This window comes from Oncorhynchus clarkii, chromosome 3, assembly GCF_045791955.1.
Source record: "Oncorhynchus clarkii lewisi isolate Uvic-CL-2024 chromosome 3, UVic_Ocla_1.0, whole genome shotgun sequence".
Taxonomy (NCBI): domain Eukaryota; kingdom Metazoa; phylum Chordata; class Actinopteri; order Salmoniformes; family Salmonidae; genus Oncorhynchus; species Oncorhynchus clarkii.
Genome location: NC_092149.1, coordinates 27,268,166 through 27,292,436, shown reverse-complemented (window position 1 = coordinate 27,292,436; position 24,271 = coordinate 27,268,166). Strand labels below are relative to the sequence as shown.

General features: G+C 44.1%; 1 protein-coding gene across 3 annotated transcripts in view; it reads left to right on the top strand.

Annotated features, from left to right (window-relative positions):
• Positions 1 to 24,271, top strand: part of LOC139392123 (Bardet-Biedl syndrome 9) — a 210,835-nt gene that overhangs the window by 70,233 nt on the left and 116,331 nt on the right. For all 3 annotated transcript variants that reach the window (XM_071139862.1, XM_071139846.1, XM_071139854.1), the window contains one exon: positions 22,627 to 22,809. In XM_071139862.1, the coding sequence (XP_070995963.1) occupies positions 22,627 to 22,809 (183 nt within the window). The remainder of the gene's footprint in view (positions 1 to 22,626; positions 22,810 to 24,271) is intronic.

The window sequence follows — 24,271 nt, the reverse complement described above, 5'->3', positions numbered from 1 at the left end:
CTTAATTCCATAATTTTAATTCCATCTGGCATTGATTAGAGATCTCTCACGTTGCTTGCTTGCTACACATGGAGCTGACTGTAGACAGTGCCACTTTTATTGGGCAACAATAATAACAAACGCGTGAAACCCGTATATGCTTCTACGGTATAGGCCTATGTCTTTTTTACGGGGCGCACGTCATAAAAACTACGTTTTAGAAGTTTGGTGTTTTATTGAATTAAGTATTTCAAATGTCATGGTATATCATTGTGTTTAGCATGGATCATTTCATTTAGACAAAGCCTTTTGTTCAAATTGGCCTATGAGTATTATTCAGATATTAAAATAACCAGGCCCATCCCTAACTATAATATTGTAACGACCCTGGGTTTATAAGCGCGGAAATTGACTCTGCCGCCGCACGAGCATCCTTTAGAGCATGCGGCACAGTCGATAGCACGCCGGACCTCGGGCTCGAAGGTCGAGGGTTCGAGACCTGCTCCCTGCTGTTTCATTACAATATGTATTAAAAACCTGTGTAATATATTTTAGCAATGTAAGTCATTTCATTAATTGCATACATTTTTGTTTCTAAAGTATGTCGTTTTGACAATGCTGTTGGTGGCAGATATCTGTCTAAATGCACTGCATGTCCCAGTGCCAGCTAATGCTATTACTATATCAGTGTCTCTTTGTTTCGCTAATGCTAGTTGATGCTGTCCCAGCGCTGCTGCCTGTCCCCTAGCATTACTAGAGCCCTGAGTGATTCTCTCTATACAGTATTACTCTCTAGTCTGTCTAATGTGCTCCGGTGTCAGTCAGTCCCGCTTCCCGCCAGCGCCTGCCACCCACCGTTGATTCGGGAAGTTTCTGACACTTTATACGTGCTGTAATGTATACACCCAATAATGGACTCTATCGACGGTCTACTAGGAAGAGTGATGCCCGCGTCAAATAAATTATTCATATCTCTGGGTGGGTATGGTTTATATAGCCCTTCTGAAGGTCTGTGAGCTATGGTGGTTCTCACAAACTCAGCGCTTTAGTTACAACCGGGGTTGTCAGTCATGAGTCTTCATCTTTTGACATGCCAAATGTGCTTGTAAATGACGGGGGTTAAAAGTTGTTTTTAGCTACAGTACATGCCTTATTGTGCTTAGTCAGGGATAGTACACTCAAATGACAATTTTGCCTAATATTATGGATACCAAGAAAGTAGTCTGTGGACCCAGAGACTCAGCAAGTGGTAGATGAGGTACATGTGTACTTTGGATGAACTAAGTGCAGCATCATCGAATGTCAGATTGGTAAATATTATGCATCTTATCCGTGGCCAGGCTGGGCTTTCAGTTAGGGGATTTCCCCTCATTAATGTTTGTGTATGTTTGTCATCGAGAGAACAGAGATACTGTGAGAGGCCTGTGTGATTTTTCTGCTCTAGTGTACATTCATATAGAGGGGGATAATATTTCCTTTGTTCATTATTTCCTCATCTCTTCCTCCTATATTTTATTCATGAAGCCCAGATGCGGCCTGCTCTATAATGTGTATGTGAGCTGGCCAGAGGTGTCTGTTTCCTCCACTTTTTATTCACACTACTTTAAAATACGTTACTCATCCTGGCCCCACGGTTTATAGTTCAGCCTGGCTCACCCTTTAACTCTCTGTTTGATTAATCTATGGCAGGTATGGAGAGGTTAGCCAGAGGGCTATCTTAGCCTAGCATTCCTGTTTTTCTCCTCTGCTGTTGATCTTTGAGCGAAAGCACACTGCTGTCACTCGGGACCGGGAAAGACATTTCTGGGTGGGGGGTTGCAGAGGGGAAGGAGGGTGTGATGAGTGAGGGGGGAATATAAATATTTGCCTAGTGTTTATCTCCGGTGAAATGGCCACGGTGTTCGCGTTAGCGCGCTATCCTAGCGGGCCGCGGCACTAGCTGTCTGGGAGCTGAGTTTGAGTTGAGCAGAGGCTCTCTGTAATTAGCAGTTCAAAAGCAGGAGGTGGGACGCTTTAGTTTTGACTGACAGTCCGCTCGGGGGCCTCTCGTTCCAGTAATGGAGGCTTCTCTCAGACCTCGGCTGAATTATCTGTGCCCAAATGGAGCGCTAAACATGGCTAAACACAGATCCCACTGTGTACGTGAGGCCCTCGCGATTAACGGCTGGGGCTCTCTCTGAGCGCTGTGTGTGTCCATTGAGATGTGTAAATGTGTGTTTCCTCTGTAAAATACCCTGGGGTCAGAAAAAAAGGAGAAACAGAGGAACTCCCTCAGGTCCTCCTGACCTTTCATCTGCTACACAAACACAGACCGCACCTAAGAGACTGCATTTCAAACTGGCCTTCGAACACACACACAGACACAGGATAAATGAACATGCAGCCTACCCATCATGCACATTTAGGAGTCACTGGGGCCCTCCTCTATGAATGTCTACCATATCAATGAATGACTGTCTTTCATATAGCTGACTGACATATAGGCATGTGTGTGTAAGCGTGGGGGACAGATAGTGATTGATATAGAGGAGTGTGTGTGTGACACAGGCAAGTATCTGGAAAAACCTGTCTTTTATAAATGTGATGTCATATGGAAACCAGTGTTGTGTGTACCGGTAGATAGTATTGTTACTGTTGGGAGATCATTCTTATGGTCGTCTCGTAAAAATGTCTGAAGATGGGCATATCAGGGTACTCCTGTAGGATTTAACATTTTCATTGCAAGGCCCATAAATAAATACCTTTCTATGTACAATACATTGAAATAGTATTTAAATCAATGTTAAAAAAAGTATAGAAAGAGATGGAAATATCAATGGTCATGGAGACCTACACCTCTGTACTGTATGCATACATAGAGCAGAACAGTGTTTTGGGGCTAATTCCTCATGGATCATGGCCAGACAGAGATCAGCCTCTGGTCTTAAATACTGTGTCACTTCCTGTACCTCTTGGGTCAGAAGAACGTCATCATGAAAAAGGCTTTTGTTTGCTTACACCCCGTCTAGAGAAGGCACTGTTTAGTATCTTTAGTGGTGTCTGTGACCAGATACTCAAAGGAAATATCTATGATGTAAAAGAGTGTTTGCCACACACTAGGGTACGTCCTAAATAGCACCCTATTCCCCATTTAGCGTAATACATAAGGAATAGCTTGCCATTTGGGACACCGATTTAAGGGTGTGTGCGTGCGTGTTTGTGTGCGTCGTCTCCTGCCCCCTCAGGCCATACACAGCAGGAGGGAGAGAGGAGAGGGCGTGTGACTGGGGTGCTTTATCTAAGAATGTCAAATCCCTGAGAGGAGCCACAGCAAAGCCCATCTCTGCCAGTCTGCACAATCCCCTCACACACACACACACACACACCATCCTCCTTCTCTGTTCCCATGGAGAAGGCCCAGGTGTTTGCCCAAAGGCAGATAGAGATGGGGGCTAGAGAAGGTCTGAGGTGTACTGTACCTACTTGTAATGCTTCTGTCTGTGGGACTCCCCTGGGTGTGGTGGACTTTTCTCACAAACATGTCTGGGTGTATTACTGGTGAGGGAGAGAGAGCCACCCACCCCTGTCCTCTTCTCCTTTCCTTCATGACCACATGAGATGAAATCAAAGGTGTGTCAGTCAATCCAGTTCTAGTGTTTTCAATTCAATCTGTTTCATTGCACCATTTCATGTGACTATGTAAAACCTTTTAGAACATAGATGGACATCACCATACAGAACTACATAGCAGGATATCCAGTTGAATATCTTTCTTAGGGTTATCTGGATATTTTAGAATGTTCAGTCCCTTGTTGCTTACCACATCACATTCTACTCTGTTGCTTAGAACACAGCAGCCATTAAATTAGCTAGCCATATTGGCTGGCCCACTAAGTGTCATAGAGATTAGCCCATTGTCTTTCCCCCTGGGCTTTATTAATCAAGGAATGTGTCATTTCCAGTCTATTCTATACAGTCTAGTTCCACAGTATGCCATTAGCCCAGAGTCATTTCCATGTGCTTTAATGACTAAATGGAATTTATCCAGGTTCCCTACACTTCCCTGCACTCAACAGCTATCATTTCTCCAGTAAGTTCTATGCTTTCAATTTCTTATCCCAAAGTAATTTTCCCTGCACTTAAACTAAACTGGGCCATTTTCCCAGTCCATTCTGTCCACTCTACATCTATGTCATTATCCCCTAGTGTGTTTTTCCTCTCCGGCTAAAGAATGTCATTTCTCCTCTCAGCGAGGGAGGGCTTAGCACATGCCACAGGCCCAGTGTTCCTCTGTGTTCCACAGGTTTAGAACCCTAATCTCATTGTGTCTGCTGAGTGGCTCTTAGCGGCCTGAGTGGAGAGGGGATTCCACACTGTAATGGAGCATGCCTTCTCCCACTGGTCCTTTGTTATTAGCCTCTCCGAGGTTAGCCACCAGCTAACGGGATTATTCACACGGTGTAATTAAAGTGAGAAGCACTCACACACACTCCTGTACACCGCCAAGCACGCACGGACGCACAAGCATACACACACACCCTCGCCTCCATCAGAGGTGCTCATTATCCCCGGGCCCACAGAGGCTCGTTATTGGGGTCTTTTGGGGATGTCTCACTCTGATGTATGTCCCACAGAGCTGGGCTCCAGGCACCACTAAAACCCCCTGATCTCCAGGAGGCCCTTGTCCTCCAGTCATACTTCGCTCACTCTCACTATGCACTATTTTCATTCAATTATATATTTTTGTTACCATATCATAAGTGTTATATTTTAGTCATATATTAACACTGAAGTGTCACATTGAAGTAGAATAAACCTCGCGCGCACATACTCCAGTGTTGGCACCAGCAGTGTTTTCTATCGCTCAGCTAGCACTCAGCTTTCCGTGTCACGGCCCTCTCCTCTTGATTCTGAGAATTCAATGGCAGGACCAGAGATACTTGGGAAACGGGTCAATGACTGTGTTTCTGAAAATATATACTGCTGGATAGTCTTCAGCAGATTGTGTGTGTATGCGTGTCTGCGTGCGTAATAAAACATGTGAACTGTGTGTGGAGTTTTTCAGACAGATATGATTTACCGAATCCATGTACATATGTATCAACAGACCGCTTGTGTTAAAGCTGTACATCATTTACCTCGTTGGCTTACCTCATTCACCTGTGTACCTGTTAGCTCCATCACGACAGTCCTCACGGACTTCCTAAGGGAACGCAAGGGATTATGGGTGATGTCATGAAAGCGAAGGGCTTCAGTACAGTATGTGAACCCACACCACCTTCCTCTCTCCTGGGAGACACACACACACAGTGCCAGTGGCTAGCAGCATTCTCCATCTCTTCTCTTGAGACAGACGTGCGTACGTACAGTAGGTAGGTAGGTAGGTAGGTAGGTAGGTAGGTTGGAGTCGACGTAGGTAGGTTGGAGTCGACGTAGGTAGGTTGGTAGGTTGGAGTCGACGTAGGTAGGTTGGAGTCGACGTAGGTAGGTAGGTAGGTTGGAGTCGACGTAGGTAGGTTGGAGTCGACGTAGGTAGGTAGGTAGGTTGGAGTCGACGTAGGTAGGTAGGTAGGTAGGTAGGTAGGTAGGTAGGTAGGTAGGTTGGAGTCGACGTAGGTAGGTAGGTAGGTAGGTTGGAGTCGACGTAGGTAGGTAGGTAGGTAGGTAGGTAGGTAGGTAGATAGGTAGTCGACGTAGGTAGGTAGGTAGGTAGGTTGGAGTCGACGTAGGTAGGTAGGTAGGTAGGTTGGAGTCGACGTAGGTAGGTAGGTAGGTAGGTTGTAGTCGACGTAGGTAGGTAGGTAGGTTGGAGTCGACGTAGGTAGGTAGGTAGGTAGGTAGGTAGGTTGGAGTCGACGTAGGTAGGTAGGTAGGTAGGTTGGAGTCGACGTAGGTAGGTAGGTTGGAGTCGACGTAGGTAGGTAGGCAGGTTGGAGTCGACGTAGGTAGGTAGGTAGGTTGGAGTCGACGTAGGTAGGTAGGTAGGTTGGAGTCGACGTAGGTAGGTTGGAGTCGACGTAGGTAGGTAGGTTGGAGTCGACGTAGGTAGGTAGGTAGGTTGGAGTCGACGTAGGTAGGTAGGTAGGTTGGAGTCGACGTAGGTAGGTAGGTAGGTTGGAGTCGACGTAGGTAGGTTGGAGTCGAGGTAGGTAGGTAGGTAGGTAGGTAGGTAGGTAGGTAGGTAGGTAGGTAGGTAGGTAGGTAGGTTGGTTGGAGTTGACATAACCTGAAAGGCCGCTCAGCAAGGAAGAAGCTCCAAAACCGCCATAAAAAAGCCAGACTACGGTTTACAACTGCACATGGGGACAAAGATTGTGCTTTTTTGGAGAGATGTCCTCTGGTCTGATGAAACAAAAATGGAACTGTTTGGCCGTAATGACCATCGTTATGTTTGGAAGAAAAAGCGGGAGGCTTGCAAGCCGAAGAACACCATCCCAACCGTGAAGCACAGGTGTGGCAGCATCATGTTGTGGGGGTGCTTTGCTGCAGGAGGGACTGGTGCACTTCACAAAATAGATGGTTTCATGAGGTAGGAAAATTATGTGGATATACTGAAGCAACATCTCAAGACATCATTTAAAGTTAAAGCTTGGTCACAAATGGGTCTTCCAAATGGACAATGACACCAAGCATACTTCCAAAGATATGGCAAAATGGCTTAAGGACAACAAAGTCAAGGTATTGGAGTGGCCATCACAAAGCCCTGACTTCAATCCCATAGAAAATGTATGGGCAGAACTGAAAAACTGTGTGTGAGCAAGGAGGCCTACAAAACTGACTCGGTTACACCAGCTCTGTCAGGAGGAATGGGCCACAATTCACCCAACTTATTGCGGGAAGCTTGTGGAAGGCTACCCGAAATGTTTGACCCAAGTTAAACAATTTGAAGGCAATGCTCCCAAATACTAATTGAGTGTATGTAAACTTCGGACCCACTGGGAATGTGATGAAAGGAATAAAAGCTGAAATAAATCATTCTCTACTATTATTCTGACATTTCATATTCTTAAAATAAAGTGGTGATCCTAACTGACCTAATACAGGGAATTTTAACTAGGATTCAATGTCAGGAATTGTGAGAAACTGAGTTTAAATGTATTTGACTAAGGTGTATGTAAACTTCGTACTTCAACTGTGTGTGTGTGTGTGAGATTTATGTCTCACACACAGTCCCTATCTGTTTCTGGCTCCGTCTGCCAGCTTAAGGTAACCCTAGACAGTAGAGAGGGAGATCGTGGCAGAGGACAACGAAACAACAACAATCATGCCCTGCCTGTGGCTTTATCTACTGGGACCAGAGGAACTTACTATTGTTGTCCTGTACTGACTAAAGTGTTTTGCTCATACGAGAGAATTCCATTGCTTAACATGTATGTTTATGGTTATGATTTTGGATGCTGATCACTTTGTGTGTGTGTGTGTAAATGTTACTCTAACCCTGTGGTCTGTAAAGATTGCTACGTATGTTGGCTGCAGCAGGCTGGTTCACGCGACACTGCTTGTTGATAATTCTACTGATTTACCTTCTTTGGCCCCAGTGCATGTAATGAATGGGTGTGTCTGTTTCATGAGCCCAGACACACACACACACACACACACACACACACACACACAGCATTCCAACAGGCTTATGGCCAATGGTGGAAATGTACTACATAGTATTTTTTCATGAGTGATGATTTGAATCATATTTGTTGAGGATATAGGCTTAACTGCTATCGCAGTTAGGTGTGTTTGAGTGTGTGTACAGTGCAGTATGTGCCTTTGCATTTTTGTGCATGCTTCTGTGCGTATGTTCGCTTGTGTATATGTGTGTATGCATGCTTGTGTGTATGCATGCTTGTGTATATGTGTGTATGCATGCTTGTGTATATGTGTGTATGCATGCTTGTGTATATGTGTGTATGCATGCTTGTGTGTATGCATGCTTGTGTATATGTGTGTATGCATGCTTCTGTGTGTATGTTTGCTTGTGTATATGTGTGTATGCATGCTTGTGTGTATGCATGCTTGTGTGCGTATGTTTGCTTGTGTATATGTGTGTATGCATGCTTCTGTGCGTATGCATGCTTGTGTATATGTGTGTATGCATGCTTCTGTGTGCATGTTTGCTTGTGTATATGTGTGTATGCATGCTTCTGTGTGTATGTTTGCTTGTGTATATGTGTGTATGCATGCTTCTGTGCGTATGCATGCTTGTGTATATGTGTGTATGCATGCTTCTGTGCGTATGTTTGCTTGTGTATATGTGTGTATGCATGCTTCTGTGCGTATGCATGCTTGTGTATATGTGTGTATGCATGCTTTTGTGCGTATGTTTGCTTGTGTATATGTGTGTATGCATGCTTCTGTGCGTATGCATGCTTGTGTATATGTGTGTATGCATGCTTCTGTGTGCATGTTTGCTTGTGTATATGTGTGTGTGCATGCTTCTGTGCGTCTCTATGACTGATCACTTCTCCAAAAGCGCTTTCTCCAAAGTCAACATGTCCTGCCGCTGCTCTCTCTTTGCAGTGTGTCTACCGCTTCCGCCACGCAGACCGTTTTATAAGATTACACGTATTTACTCTGTAATCAGAGGGAGAAGGCGTGTGTGTGTCGCGACGCCACGGCTAGGATATTTATCTTGTTGAAGTAAATTCCCAGAGTTCCCCTCTTTTTTTTCTCTCCTTCATTTGCTTTTTTTTCCTGTTTACTCAGTGTGGCCTGTTCAAAGGAGACCATTGAGAGAAAAGCAAAAGGGCAAATAGTGCTCTGTTTGAGGGATGTCGAGACATGGCCGAGGGCTGTGTGCGGGTGCCTCTGTGAGCATGCGTATGAATTTCAGTGTGTGTGTGGTGTATGGTTATGTGTGTGTTGGGAGGGGAGAGGTAGCAGGACAATGCCCTCACTGTGGCGTTCCTCGGGATTAGCATTAGAAAGGGAGGAGGGGAATGTTAAGTCATTTTACTGAAGATGATCATTAGCCTCGTTAGCATTATGGTAGCATTAGCATTTCTTACGTTGACATTTCATTAGCATTTTTAGCATCATGCTTCTTGTGGTGTTTGTTGTCCTGCTACAGCTCTCTATTTGCCAGACCTCTTCAAAACCTCACAATTTTTGTCATTTACACTGGGACCAGGACCAATGCCCTAATTTCCGTCTAATGGCTGGCTTGTATTAGTGTGTGTGTATGTTTGTGTGTGTTTGCCAACGGTAGACTGGGTACTCAGGTCACTGATCTGGACTGCTTCAAATGTATGGCTTCCTCTGTGACCCCTTGAGAGGTTTGTGTGTGTGGACTGTGAATATTTGAGGGGGTATTTTACTTACTTTCATGTCTCTTTTTCTGACTAGTCCTCACACTCCCTCCCTTGCCCCTTCCCTTCGTTTCGCTCTCTACCATTGGCATCCTAGTGTTTCCCTGAATTAGCCTCCCCTGTCTCCCGATTGTAAATGTCTTTTTCTGCGTAATGTGTATATGTATGTATGTATGTGTATATATATGTGTGTGTGTGTGTGTGTGTGTGTGTGTGTGTGTGTGTGTGTGTGTGTGTGTGTGTGTGTGTGTGTGTACACACACACACACACACACACCCACACACATATATATATATATATATACACCCACACACACACATATATACAGTGCCTTGCGAAAGTATTCGGCCCCCTTGAACTTTGCGACCTTTTGCCACATTTCAGGCTTCAAACATAAAGATATAAAACTGTATTTTTTTGTGAAGAATCAACAACAAGTGGGACACAATCATGAAGTGGAACGACATTTATTGGATATTTCAAACTTTTTTAACAAATCAAAAACTGAAAAATTGGGCGTGCAAAATTATTCAGCCCCCTTAAGTTAATACTTTGTAGCGCCACCTTTTGCTGCGATTACAGCTGTAAGTCGCTTGGTATGTCTCTATCAGTTTTGCACATCGAGAGACTGAAATTTTTTCCCATTCCTCCTCGCAAAACAGCTCGAGCTCAGTGAGGTTGGATGGAGAGCATTTGTGAACAGCAGTTTTCAGTTCTTTCCACAGATTCTCGATTGGATTCAGGTCTGGACTTTGACTTGGCCATTCTAACACTTGGATATGTTTATTTTTGAACCATTCCATTGTAGATTTTGCTTTATGTTTTGGATCATTGTCTTGTTGGAAGACAAATCTCCGTCCCAGTCTCAGGTCTTATGCAGACTCCATCAGGTATTCTTCTATAATGGTCCTGTATTTGGCTCCATCCATCTTCCCATCAATTTTAACCATCTTCCCTGTCCCTGCTGAAGAAAAGCAGGCCCAAACCATGATGCTGCCACCACCATGTTTGACAGTGGGTATGGTGTTTTCAGGATGATGAGCTGTGTTGCTTTTACGCCAAACATAACGTTTTGCATTGTTGCCAAAAAGTTCAATTTTGGTTTCATCTGACCAGAGCACCTTCTTCCACATGTTTGGTGTGTCTCCCAGGTGGCTTGTGGCAAACTTTAAACAACACTTTTTATGGATATCTTTAAGAAATGGCTTTCTTCTTGCCACTCTTCCATAATGGCCAGATTTGTGCAATATACGACTGATTGTTGTCCTATGGACAGAGTCTCCCACCTCAGCTGTAGATCTCTGCAGTTCATCCAGAGTGATCATGGGCCTCTTGGCTGCATCTCTGATCAGTCTTCTCCTTGTATGAGCTGAAAGTTTAGAGGGACGGCCAGGTCTTGGTAGATTTGCAGTGGTCTGATACTACTTCCATTTCAATATTATCGCTTGCACAGTGCTCCTTGGGATGTTTAAAGCTTGGAAAATCTTTTTGTATCCAAATCCGGCTTTAAACTTCTTCACAACAGTATCTCGGACCTGCCTGGTGTGTTCCTTGTTCTTCATGATGCTCTGCGCTTTTAACGGACCTCTGAGACTATCACAGTGCAGGTGCATTTATACGGAGACTTGATTACACACAGGTGGATTGTATTTATCATTAGTCATTTAGGTCAACATTGGATCATTCAGAGATCCTCACTGAACTTCTGGAGAGAGTTTGCTGCACTGAAAGGAAAGGGGCTGAATAATTTTGCACGCCCAATTTTTCAGTTTTTGATTTGTTAAAAAAGTTTGAAATATCCAATAAATGTCGTTCCACTTCATGATTGTGTCCCACTTGTTGTTGATTCTTCACAAAAAAATACAGTTTTATATCTTTATGTTTGAAGCCTGAAATGTGGCAAAAGGTCGCAAAGTTCAAGGGGGCCGAATACTTTCGCAAGGCACTGTATATCCACATACATATGTGTGTATATATACGTATATACATGTATACATATATATGTGTATTTATATATGTGTGTGTGTGTGTATATGTATGTGTGTTTGATATATATTCATATTTTCACAGAGATTTCCACACAATGGTTATATTGATATATTAAATATGAATTCAGCCACAGAGTTCTGCACATATCAGAAGCCTTGCTAATGTGCCCCAGTGGAGCCCAACCAGCTCTCACACACACACACACCCACACACACACACACACACTCGCTCCCCATTTCAGGGGTCAGAAACATGTCAGCAGTGTCCTCTTTCAGGAAATGTGATCGTGGGGCTAAGTGGAGGGGATAAGTCTTATGGACTTATGTAAACCAAACCATCACACAGTAGAGGCTGGGAGGGAGAGAGAGCCTTATACCGTTGCCTTATTAAAGTGACACCTGCATTTAGATTTAGATTTTTGTCTGTTATGATGTTGTGTTGGAGAGGGTCTGTAGACATTTCTCTACTCCGGTCCTCAAGAATGCCCGAGGTTGGACATTCATTTTTTTTTCTAGCCCCGTTCATCTCCTTCAACTACTTAATTTATAGTGAAGCCCTTGATTAGTTGAATGAGACGCGTTTGTGCTAGGATAGAACAAAAACATGCATCCAACGGCGCTCCTGAAAGCCATAGTTTAAAAATACTGCAGTGTACCCCAAACTGATCACGTCCCTTACCTTGTCTAACCTCTAGTCTGGGAGTGGTTTTTGTGTGTGTTTGGGTTTGTGTTTTCCAGTGTCTCTCTCTGTTTGATGCTAATTTGTAGTCAGGATCTGCAATGTTGTGTCTGGCTTAGATTTGATGTCCTTGTTTTTGTCTCGCACACAAACAGATAGACAATGCACGAGTGATTGAGCAAGTACACACACACACACACACACACACACACACACACACACACACACACACATCCAAGTATCTCACTAGAGTCAATAACTAGCTTTCAAGTTGAGGGATTAAGAAAAAGCTGATGCGTTTTTTGATAAAGAATGTTGATTGTTGGGGGGGGTTAATGCTACAAAGGAACATGAGTACATTTTAGTTGTCTTGTTAGTTTTCCACTATCGTGTTTCAAGCATTGACTTGCTAATCAGGTCTGTCACTCTTTGGGAAGACGGAACAAAAAGATAGACAAGGCAAGGGATCACCCAATGGACCAGTGGTATTTCGTTTCTGGACAGAGAGAGTGTGCATCCTGTATTCATGGGTTTATATGTGCAGTATGTGTGTGCTCTTGCCTGATAGTGCGCATGTCTATTAGTGTGTGTGTGTGTGTGTGTGTGTGTGTGTGCAGCCTGGGAGGTGAGCTGTTAATGACAGGCCAGGGGAGTGTGTGTGCTAAAATGACTAGAAAAGTCCTGTGTGATTAGAGGCCTCAGTTAGCCTGGCTGAGGCTAAATATGGAAACCGTGTGGAGAGAGACTAAATACTGTCCACTGACTCACACTATTCCAATGACCAATGACAGAGCATCGTCCGAGTATGCTCACTAAGCACTTTAGTAAGTCTGTGTGTAAAAACTGATGCTCTTTACTTCACTATGTTGTTGACACTGTGTCTGTGTGTAAAAACTGATGCTCTTCACTATGTTGTTGACACTGTGTCTGTGTGTAAAAACTGATGCTCTTCACTATGTTGTTGACACTGTGTCTGTGTTAAAACTGATGCTCTTTACTTCACTATGTTGTTGACACTGTGTCTGTGTGTTAAAACTGATGTTCTTTACTTCACTATGTTGTTGACACTGTGTCTGTGTGTTAAAACTGATTCTCTTCACTATGTTATTGACACTGTGTCTGTGTGTTAAAACTGATGCTCTTCACTATGTTGTTGACACTGTGTCTGTGTGTTAAAACTGATGCTCTTTACTTCACTATGTTGTTGACACTGTGTCTGTGTGTTAAAACTGATGCTCTTCACTATGTTGTTGACACTGTGTCTGTGTGTTAAAACTGATGCTCTTCACTATGTTATTGACACTGTGTCTGTGTGTTAAAACTGATGCTCTTCACTATGTTGTTGACACTGTGTCTGTGTGTTAAAACTGATGCTCTTCACTATGTTGTTGACACTGTGTCTGTGTGTTAAAACTGATTCTCTTCACTATGTTATTGACACTGTGTCTGTGTGTTAAAACTGATGCTCTTCACTATGTTGTTGACACTGTGTCTGTGTGTTAAAACTGATGCTCTTTACTTTACTATGTTGTTGACACTGTGTCTGTGTGTTAAAACTGATGCTCTTCACTATGTTGTTGACACTGTGTCTGTGTGTTAAAACTGATGCTCTTCACTATGTTGTTGACACTGTGTCTGTGTGGATGTGTTGCAGGTTTGGACCTTTTTGACTTTTGTGTCTGTATTGTGAAAGAGACAGTCAGACAGCATTTGAATATGTGTTTGTGTGTGCGAGACGGAGAGCGCGCGTGTGCGTGTGTGTGTGTGTGTGTGTCTTTTTAAAACAAGCGAACTCAGCAAGAGGGCCAGCCAGGTCATTCCACCCTGTGTAAAACATGTGCTTCGACTAGTGAGGACAGCTTGAATGAGTTTGAAACACACACTCGCTTTCACACACAACCCTTTGTATATTCACACAAAGCGAAGTCCTCAAACTCCCAGCTGTGATATCAAAACTAGCCCTGTAGGCTACCTTACGCCAGAAACAATTAATTCTTTCACTTCTAAAGAGCCAAGATAAATGTTAAATGAGTCTTGACTGTGTGCAGAGAGTCTCTCTCTTTGGGAGTGAGTGTGTGAGTGTGTGCATTTGTCAGGGTATATTAGTGTGTTTTGATTCAGAGTGTATGCTGGGGTGAAGCCCAGCGGTGTGTGTGTGTGTGTGTATCTCCGAACGTGTGTCGCGCCACACGGCTGTGTGCTCTTGAGGTGTACTGAGTGCAGTTGTAGTAATTTGTAGCTGGAGAGTCTGTCGTAGAGATTAATGGAAGGGACATTGGAGGGGACAGGATGTGTGTTTGAGAGACCTGCAACCCTGTAGGGGTGTATAGTGGAGTGTTTCATCACCTGGTCTCACACACACACATCTCTCTCTACTCTTGATCCTCCTTCACATTTGGATCAGACCAACGCCCCATTATCTCATCTCTCTCGGTGGGCCAGGTTGGAACTACTAAGCACTGGTTACAGGGGTGTGAGGTTAACTCCCAGGTTTCTATCAGGAGGCCTGGAGCTATGGTGAGGCCTGCACTTCCCTCATATTAATCCCAGGCTGGGTGTCTCTCTGGCAGGGTGTGTCTCTAATTGAGCCCCCTGTCTGGAGCAGTAAGGCCGGACCACCCAGACTCATGGGATGAACCAGTAACCTTGGTGGAAGGTGTGTAGGGACCTACTGTAGGGAGGGATGTGGGAGGAAACTGGGCGGTTGTTTGATGTTCTGGTGTCATTCTCGGCTTGTTATGGCGTTTGCACTCTCAATGGATCTGTGTGATGTGATCAATGTTGATTGAAATTTAAAAGTGAGATCATTGAAGTATAGACATTTGAGAGGAATGGTATTGTACTATGTCTCTTTTGTTTTTTTCTTTCTCTCTGTTTCTCTCTATGGAAAAGCAACCCCAACAAGCTCTCTGGTCTCACATTCCCTCGTCTTCTCACTGAGAAAGCAAACGTGAAGCCCTGTCTTTGATAGTCCAGGGAAGGTTGTAAATAGTCCTATTTTATTACCTGTCTGTGAACAATAATAAAGTCTATGAAACCATAGGAACACACACACACACACCTCATGCTGCCTTATGATAAAGAGAACCATTAACATGGAGTTGAGAATGGGCAAAGACCCTTCAAATAAATCTGAAAGCTGGAGAGTAGAGGAAGTAGAGGATCGGTGCACAAGTTTGTGTTATAATACACATGTATCTAGTCTGGATTCAGACACAAACACATTTGGAATGAAAGAGATGAACAGAATTAAAAAAAGAAGAGAGGATGAGGGGTGGAGGGGGGAGAGTAGATCATAGCAGCTTTATCTTGGTGGTGTGGTTCAGAGCCTGCCACCACCGCTGATAACCCATCTCAGGTTGCCCCTGTGTGGGTTGCCAGATCTAATCACTGTCCCCCCTTTTATTTCTGTTCTCTCTCTTTCTCTTCCTCTGAATGCTTCTATAAACAAGGCCAGTGTGTTGCCAGATCATCCTCTCTCTTCCCCGCTCTTATCAGAACTGAGAAGACAGTGTTATCTGCGCTAGCTGCGCCGCGGCCGTGACCAAAAACAAAAGCAGTTACTGTCTGTCTCTGCCTCATCCATTGGCTGGCAAGATGCTAATCGCTGCAAATCTCTCTCAGCCGCTTCCCCGCTCTTTGTTACTGTCTCTTTAACTTTTTCTCTCTCTCACACACTTTTTTCTCTCACTCTCTCACCTTTTTCTCACTCTCTCTCACACTTTTTTCTCTCACTCTCTCTCACACTTTTCTCACTCACTCACTCACTCACTCACAAGCGCAAACGCAAAAAAACTTTATTGGCAAATAAAACAGAAATCTCAATGGACATTGACATGTTTTCAAATGATGGTTAAAATGGCAACAATTGCATAACACTTTTCTCTCGTATCTGTAGGGCTCTCTCTCACCTCAACACGTGTGTGTGTGTGCCATTGTGTTTTTACGTGTCTCTGTTTGGGTTAACTCCCTATACGCGTGTGTGTGTAGAGTTCAGAGTAGGATGTCTGAGAGCAGCCTATCAGTCTTGTAGGAAGAAGAGAAAGTGTCTTTGAGCCATACTGCTGCCTTCAGCTAGTTTTCAGCTCGCTTTGCACTGCACTCTGGGAGAATGCACTGAAGGAAATGGGCGCATTGATTCTGCCCATCGTTAAAGTGTGATTTGAATGATAACCTGGAAAGAGTGAGTCTCTCTGTACCTTGGGATGGAGATGCTTAGCGGATAATCACACATATATACATACACATATCTTCCTCTCTCTCTCCCACTCTCCTCTCTCTCCTCTCTCCTCTCTCTCCTCTCTTTCCCTATTTTTTTCTTTATGGGTGACATTTTCCACTGTCGAATCACACACATGCAGTGGATACCTCAGTTTAAAATGGGGAAATGTTGCTCCAAATCTTCTCTCTCTCTCTCTCTCGTGTTGTATGACCTCCCCAGAGAGACAGATGAGTTTGGCCATATAATTTTCCACTGACAGACCGGGTGCACAGCTCACCTCTGCTGTGTGTGGCTGGGCGTATGAGATGTGGGTTGTGTTTGGAGGTTGTCCATGGTGCTTGCTGTGGCCAGCTGAGCTGGAAGGGTCTAATCTGTGGGATAAACTGAGAATACCTCTTTGCTAATAGCTGTGTCCTTGTCGCTTTATATGAAAGTAACAGTCAGACCCACGTCTTCGCTGCGTTCACATAACACTATCCAAACTCCTCTTTCTCTCCCCAAGGTGCAAGCAGACACCACAAACCCCACAGTGTCAATCACCCACCACCGATGTTAAAATTACACCTAATTCATACACTGGCTACACACACAGACGTCTGTTCAGGCTATATATATTCCAGCCTCTCCTTCTGTGGCTTTGGCCCTCCAGGAATCATATGTTGGCCAATCTTTGAAGACTTGCTATCCCAACGGGGAGTATTTTTAGCCTGGTGGAATTTGGGTAGAATCTGAATGTAGGGGGAAATAGTGGGTGGACACGGTGACACATACTGATGGGTATTTTGGGGGAGGTAGAGGAGGAGGACTGAGGCGAACCCCCCAGGGGAGGGACAGGCCCTTCTCATTCCTTCTTCTTCTTACACACACACACAGTGGCACACAAATGCACACATATACACTTGCATAAACACAAACACACACAAATGTCAAACACTTGCGCACACATCTACAATTTAAATGCGCACAATATACACCTGTAGGTATGCAGTATGATGTCTGCTGGTGTCTGCCTTGGACATCACTGTGGCCTGAACAGTTCTAACTGCTATATGAATGCTTAGTCCTCTCGTGGGCTCACAGTTGTATAACACACACTATGCTATGGGTTGTGTAGGGGTTATGACTATTTGGTAACGATTTACTTTGAATACATATCTATAAATACAGATCCATAACTCATTAATTACACATCATTTCATGAATGTGTTATAACAGGTCCCAACCGCATTGTTAAAGGTTAACTTCTCTGGGATATGTGGGACGGTAGCGTCCGACCTCGCCAACAGCCAGTGAAATTGCAGGTCGCCAAATTCAAAACAACAGAAATCCCATAATTAAAATTCCTCAAACATACAAGTATTATACACCATTTTAAAGATAAACTTCTTGTAAATCCAGCCACAGTGTCTGATTTCAAATGGGCTTTACCGCGAAAGCACACCAAACGATTATGTTAGGTCAGTACCTAACAGCCATTTTCCAGCCAAGGAGAGGGCTCACAAAAGTCAGAAATAGCGATTTAAATTAATCACTAACCTTTGATCTTCATCAGATGGCACTCACAGGACTTCATGTTACACAATAAATGTGTGTTTTGTTCGATAAAGTTAATCTTTATGTCCAAAAACCTAATTTGAAATTGGTGTGTTATGTTCAGGAATGCATTGTCTCAAACAAACATCCGGTGAAAGTGCAGAGAGCCTCATCCAATTACAGAAATTCTCATAATAGACATTGATAAAAGATACAAGTGTTATGCATGGAATTATAGATAAACTTGTCCTTAATGCAACTGATGTGTCAGATTTCAAAAGGCTTTACAGCGAAAGCACACCTTGCGATTATGTTAGGTCAGCACCTAGCCACACAAAAATATACAGCCATTTTCCAAAGAAGGAGAGGTGTCAGGAAAGTCAGAAATAGCGTTATAAATATTCACTTACCTTTGATGATCTTGATCGGAATGCACTCCCAGGAATCCCAGTTCCACAATAAATGTTTGTTTTGTTCGTTAAAGTCCATAATTTATGTCCAAATACCTCTTTTTTTGTTTGCGTGTTTAGCCCAGTAATCCAAATGCTCAATGCGAGATCGCTTAGTGCCGACGAAAAGTTAAAAAAGTTATATTACAGTTCGTAGAAACATGTCAAACGATGTATAGAATCAATCTTTAGGATGTTTTTATCATAAATCTTCAATAACGTTTCAACCGGACAATTCCTTTGTCTTTAGAAATGAAAAGGAACGCAGCTACATCTCACGGCCACGCACATGATTTAGCTCATGGCATTCTGCCAGACACCTGACTCAAATATCTCTCATTCGCTCCCCCTTTACAGTAGAAGCCTGAAACAAGGTTCTAAAGACTGTTGACATCTAGTGGAAGCCTTAGGAAGTGCATTATGACCCCATAGACACTGTATATTGGATAGGCAAAGACTTGAAAACCTACAAACCTCAGATTTCCCACTTCCTGGTTGGATTTTTTTTTGCCTGCCATATGAGTTATGTTATACTCAGACATCATTCAAACACTTTTAGGAACGTCAGAGTGTTTTCTATCCAAATCTACTAGTAATATGCATATTCTAGCTTTTGGGCCTGAGTAGCAGGCAGTTTACTCTGGGCACCTTATTATCCAAGCTACTCAATACTGCCCCCCAGTCCCAAAGAAGTTCATGAAATATATCTATAGCATATTTATAGAGTATTCATGTCATGCTATGCAAGAGCTCATATCTAGGTATCTTAATAGATGCATCATTACAATGAAAGTGTAGTGTCATCATTATTGCTGTTCTCAAAAGTGTGCTTCTGCCATACCAGGGATAGTGAATATGCCTAAAGGCCAAGCCATGTTTTTAAAATGATGCTGATCTGTAGAATGTACTAGACTCATTTCCCCCACTGTCCGGTATAGGCCTGTGACAACGATTTTCTCCTCCCCACTAAGGTGAATGGAGCATAAATATCCCCACAGGAATGAATCATCAGGGTATATTTTACAGATCAAATTGTCTTTTTGATATCGTAACTCATTAACAGCCCTCCTCCACTTCAAAATGAGGCCTAAGTTGGTCGTACTGGTCTATAACGCACACATGAAGGTTTTTTGTATGCATTCTATGCAATCAAAGTCAAATATATTTCCACATTCATACAGCAGTACGTCATGGTAATTAACTGTGCAGTTTACCACTGAACACCAACATTAAAAGTCTATGTATGAATTCTATGCAGTCAATGTACTGTCAGTTCTATTTTCCCATTCATAAAGTAGCATAGAGGTTAAGAGCATTGGAACAGTAACCGAAAGGTCGCTGGTTCGAATCCCTGTGAAAAATCTGTCTGTACTCTTGAGCAAGGCACTTAACCCTAATTACTCCTGGTGTAACGGTTTTCTGTATGTGAAGGAGAGTCGGACCAAAATGCAGCGTGTCGATTGCGATCCATGTTTTAATAAACAAACGTAAAACACGAATCAATACAAACACTACAAAATAAAGAACGTAATGAAAACCTAAACAGCCTATCTGGTGAAAACACATAGACAGGAACAATCACCCACAAACACACAGTGAAACCCAGGCTACCTAAATATGGTTCCCAATCAGAGACAATGACGAACACCTGCCTCTGATTGAGAACCATATCAGGCCGAACATAGAACTGGACAAACTAGACATGTAACATAGAATGCCCACTCAGATCACACCCTGACCAACCAAAACATAGAAACATACAAAGTAAACTATGGTCAGGGTGTGACACCTGGAAGTAGTTCTGGAGAAGAGCGTCTGCTTAATGACTAAAATGTAAATGTTCTATCCAAAAGAACAGATACAATGTTAAAGGTAATGTGAATATTTTATTTCATTTTTTAAAAATGTATCCTTTATTTAACTAGGCAAGTCAGTTAAGAACAAATTCTTATTTACAATGACGGCCTAGGAACAGTGGGTTAAATAACTGCCTTGTTCAGGGGCAGAACAACACATTTTTACTTTGTCAGCTCGGGGATTCAATCTAGCAACCTTGTGGTTCCTGGCCCAACACTCTAACTACTAGGCTACCTGCCACCCATGTAAACAATTGCTGAAGGCATCGTTGAAGAATCCTACTATTGACATTTTTCAGTTTAACTTTTCTTGAGTAGGTTTAACAAAGATTCATATTAAAAGCATTCACATTCAATTCCCCATTTTAGACATAGCAATAACTATTTTAGTGAGTAAAACGTACTAACACAGGGTGATAAAGCAAGCAAGCATTTCACTCTTATTCACTAATGTTGTAGCTAGCTAGCTAAGCCCCTGTGGCACACTGTCAACATGTTAATTGTCGTCAAACTCATGAAACATTTGGGTAATGTTATTTCACTATTTACATTGTACTTTGGCACATTACAGACCTTTTTAAAACAGGACAAGTTAAAAGACAGAAAACAGTTGTCACGCCCTGACCTGAGTATTCTTTGTTTTCTTTATATATTTTGGTTAGGTCAGGGTGTGACGAGGGTGATATGTGTGTTTTGCCTCATCTAGGGTTTTGTACTGTCTAGGGGTTTTGTAGGTTCATGGGGTTGTTTACCATCTAGGTGTTTATGTAGGTCTATGGTTGCCTAGATTGGTTCTCAATTTCAGGCAGGTGTTTATCGTTGTCTCTGATTGGGAACCATATTTAGGCAGCCATCTTTGGGTATTTCGTGGGTTATTGTCTGTTATGTTGCATGTTAGCACTGTGTTCATTAGCAGTCACGTTCGTTTGTTGTTTTGTTAATTTGTTCAGTGTACTTCGTGTTTTTTCGTCATCCATTAAGCTATGCATTTACACCACGCTGCGCTTTGGTCTCCTCCATACGACGATCGTGACAACAGACACTTTTGAAACGTCTATTGACAGTTGGAAAACTTGTTGACATTGCCAGGGGCTTAGCTAGCCCCTAGCTAGGATTACTAAATTAGTGAATAAGGGGGAAAAGCTAGCTAGCTTTACCACCTTGTGTTAGTACGTTTTACTCACTTAAAATACAGTGAGCTCCAAAAGTATTAGGACAGTGACACATTTTTTACAGCTAGTCTTTGTACAGGATTAAATCTCGCTTCCCCCATCCTTCTCACTATAACCTATATGAATTAGCATGGTGTCGTGGCCTTTCTGGTTAAATGTGCCTCTGTGTTCCCCTCAGCTGGCATCAATCAGCTCTGCGTTTGGTCCCACACAATGCAGCCCTTGACTGGGAACCTCCATTTGGCTCGGCTTGGCAGGGCGGCCCTTTTTATCAATACACACCAATCTTTACTACCAAATTCACCCCTTTGAAAGTCAGTTTCCTCTAGAGGTTTTCTTTGGGAGGAGCTGGGGGGGTGGGGGTCGAGACGTTTGTTTAACGTTTGGCTGAGTGACATGGTTGCCGGGGAGATGGAAGTGGCTGGGGGGGACTGGAGGGTTAATGGTTACGTGGGGGTGTTTGGCTTACAGTGCCGCAGTACTCCCTGTGTGGTGTGTGAGTGCGGGCTGCACAGGAGGCTACTGAGGGAGGACAACTCATAATAATGACTAGAATGGAATGAATGAACATGGAAACCATGTGTTTGTGTTTCCATACCATTCCATTAATTCCGTACCAGCCATGACTAGGAGCCCGTCCTCCCCAGTGAAGGCTCCACCTGTGATGTGCAGATAAACAGTTGTGTGCTGTCCAACACACCATAATGTACTACTCTCCCACTAGCCTACATGCACCACTATAGGGTTGCTTTTACTTTCCCTCTAGCTTCCAGTGCATTCATGAATCGAGGTGGTCTCCCATGGTGAAACTGAATACGGAGTTGAACCCCAACTCTTACCTGCAGTTTGCCATTAGTCACACATCCACAGACAGGATTTTCTCACTCTTTCCTTTCCCCTCCTCTTGACTTCCCCTCCTCTCTTATTTCTCTCCCTCTGACGTGCCTTCTCTTGTTCTGTTCACCTTCATCCATCTTCTTCTGTCATTGCTCGTTCATGTTGTCCCCCTCATCCGTCCCAAAAATGGAAGTATTGACCTCCGGTTCAGGTTCAACTCTCAGACCACACCTAGAGACGCTGCAGAGCCACCTCCCTCTCATTACTCATTCACATGGCTTACGGAGTTGACTTCTAGAGAAGGTTACTGATGAGTTACGGAGTTGACTTGTAGAGAATGTTACTGATGAGTTACGGAGTTGACTTGTAGAGAACGTCTTCTATGGCTCCAGGCGATGGATTAACATGAATGACTTGGATGAGTCCCTGTGTTGACCCTGAAGCCTTGTTTCCAATGGCACTTTAAATCAGGGCCCCATTCAATCACTTATCATTCTAGTGGACAACAGGAAACTAATTGCTTGTATAAAGTACCTTTGCGTTACGGAGTTGACACTTGATTCAGAGTTGCTTAGATAAGTTGCTTCTGGTGAATGACAGCAGGCCCTGACACTCTCTCTCTCTGTCAGGTGATAGCGTTGGCAGATGCAGCGGAGGAGAACCGGGCATGTCTGAATCAGGCGTTTGTCCGCCTGCGCAGCGCCACCCACCTCCTCATCCTCCTGGTCTCCCTGTGGCAGGGCCTCAACACAGAGCAGAACGCCATCCTGGAGGCTACGCTGTTACCCTTGCTACAGGACACACCACAGCTGGTGAGACACACACACTGTTACCCCTGCTACAGGACACACCACAGCTGGTGAGACACACACACTGTTACCCTTGCTACAGGACACACCACAGCTGGTGAGACACACACACTGTTACCCCTGCTACAGGACACACCACAGCTGGTGAGACGGACACACCACAGCTGGTGAGACACACACACACTGTTACCCCTGCTACAGGACACACCACAGCTGGTGAGACACACACACACACACTGTTACCCCTGGTACAGGACACACCACAGCTGGTGAGACACACACACTGTTACCCCTGGTACAGGACACACCACAGCTGGTGAGACACACACACTGTTACCCCTGGTACAGGACACACCACAGCTGGTGAGACACACACACTGTTACCCCTGGTACAGGACACACCACAGCTGGTGAGACACACACACTGTTATACAGGACACACCCCTGGTACAGGACACACCACAGCTGGTGAGACACACACACACTGCTGGTACCCCTGGTACAGGACACACCACAGCTGGTGAGACACACACACTGTTACCCCTGGTACAGGACACACCACAGCTGGTGAGACACACACACTGTTACCCCTGGTACAGGACACACCACAGCTGGTGAGTGAGACACACACACTGTTACCCCTGGTACAGGACACACCACAGCTGGTGAGACACACACACTGTTACCCCTGGTACAGGACACACCACAGCTGGTGAGACACACACACTGTTACCCCTGGTACAGGACACACCACAACTGCTGGGAAAACACACACACACACACATTGCTTTCTCTCTCTCTCTCCCCATCTGTCTCCTGGCTGCTTGACCCAAGTCTCCCCCTCTGACCCTGGAGAATAAACACAAAGTACCTCAGTGATCTGTCCTGAAGCCCCTAAGTGGTTCTGCTACCACACACTCTCTCCCAGGTGCCACAGAATATACTCCTGGCAGCTCCACAGAGGATGAGGACGGTGTTACTGACCTGTGTGTAAAGAGAAGGGTTATATCTAGACGGATTGAACGTAATCGGGACAATGGAGAGGAGATGAATAGGCCTGATTCCAAACCACAATGTACACCCTTCCCTCTCACCCTCACAGATATACAGGGAGTAGTGATGTTTCCTCCCACAGGCCTCCAATAGGCTAGTGCAGTTTCAGATAGTGTAGCTTTGAACTGGAGCCTGTATTCAGCCCTGATGTCCCTTTGGTCAAGGAAGGCTATGGCAGTGAGAATGCGGTAGGGGGGGTGAGGGGGACATTTTCTGAGAGGGCCAGAGGGGTCTTGTTCGGTTGTGTATGTGTGTCACAGGGGAGTTGTTCTGTTAGCAATTTAGACTCACATAAACAAGTGTGTTGAGAGAAGCCCTCCATGAGTCCACGTGATACAATGACAGATTTCTGCTCCCATAGAGACCGAAAGTGTGTGTGTGCTCTCACCAGTTGTAGTGTGTGTGTGTGTGT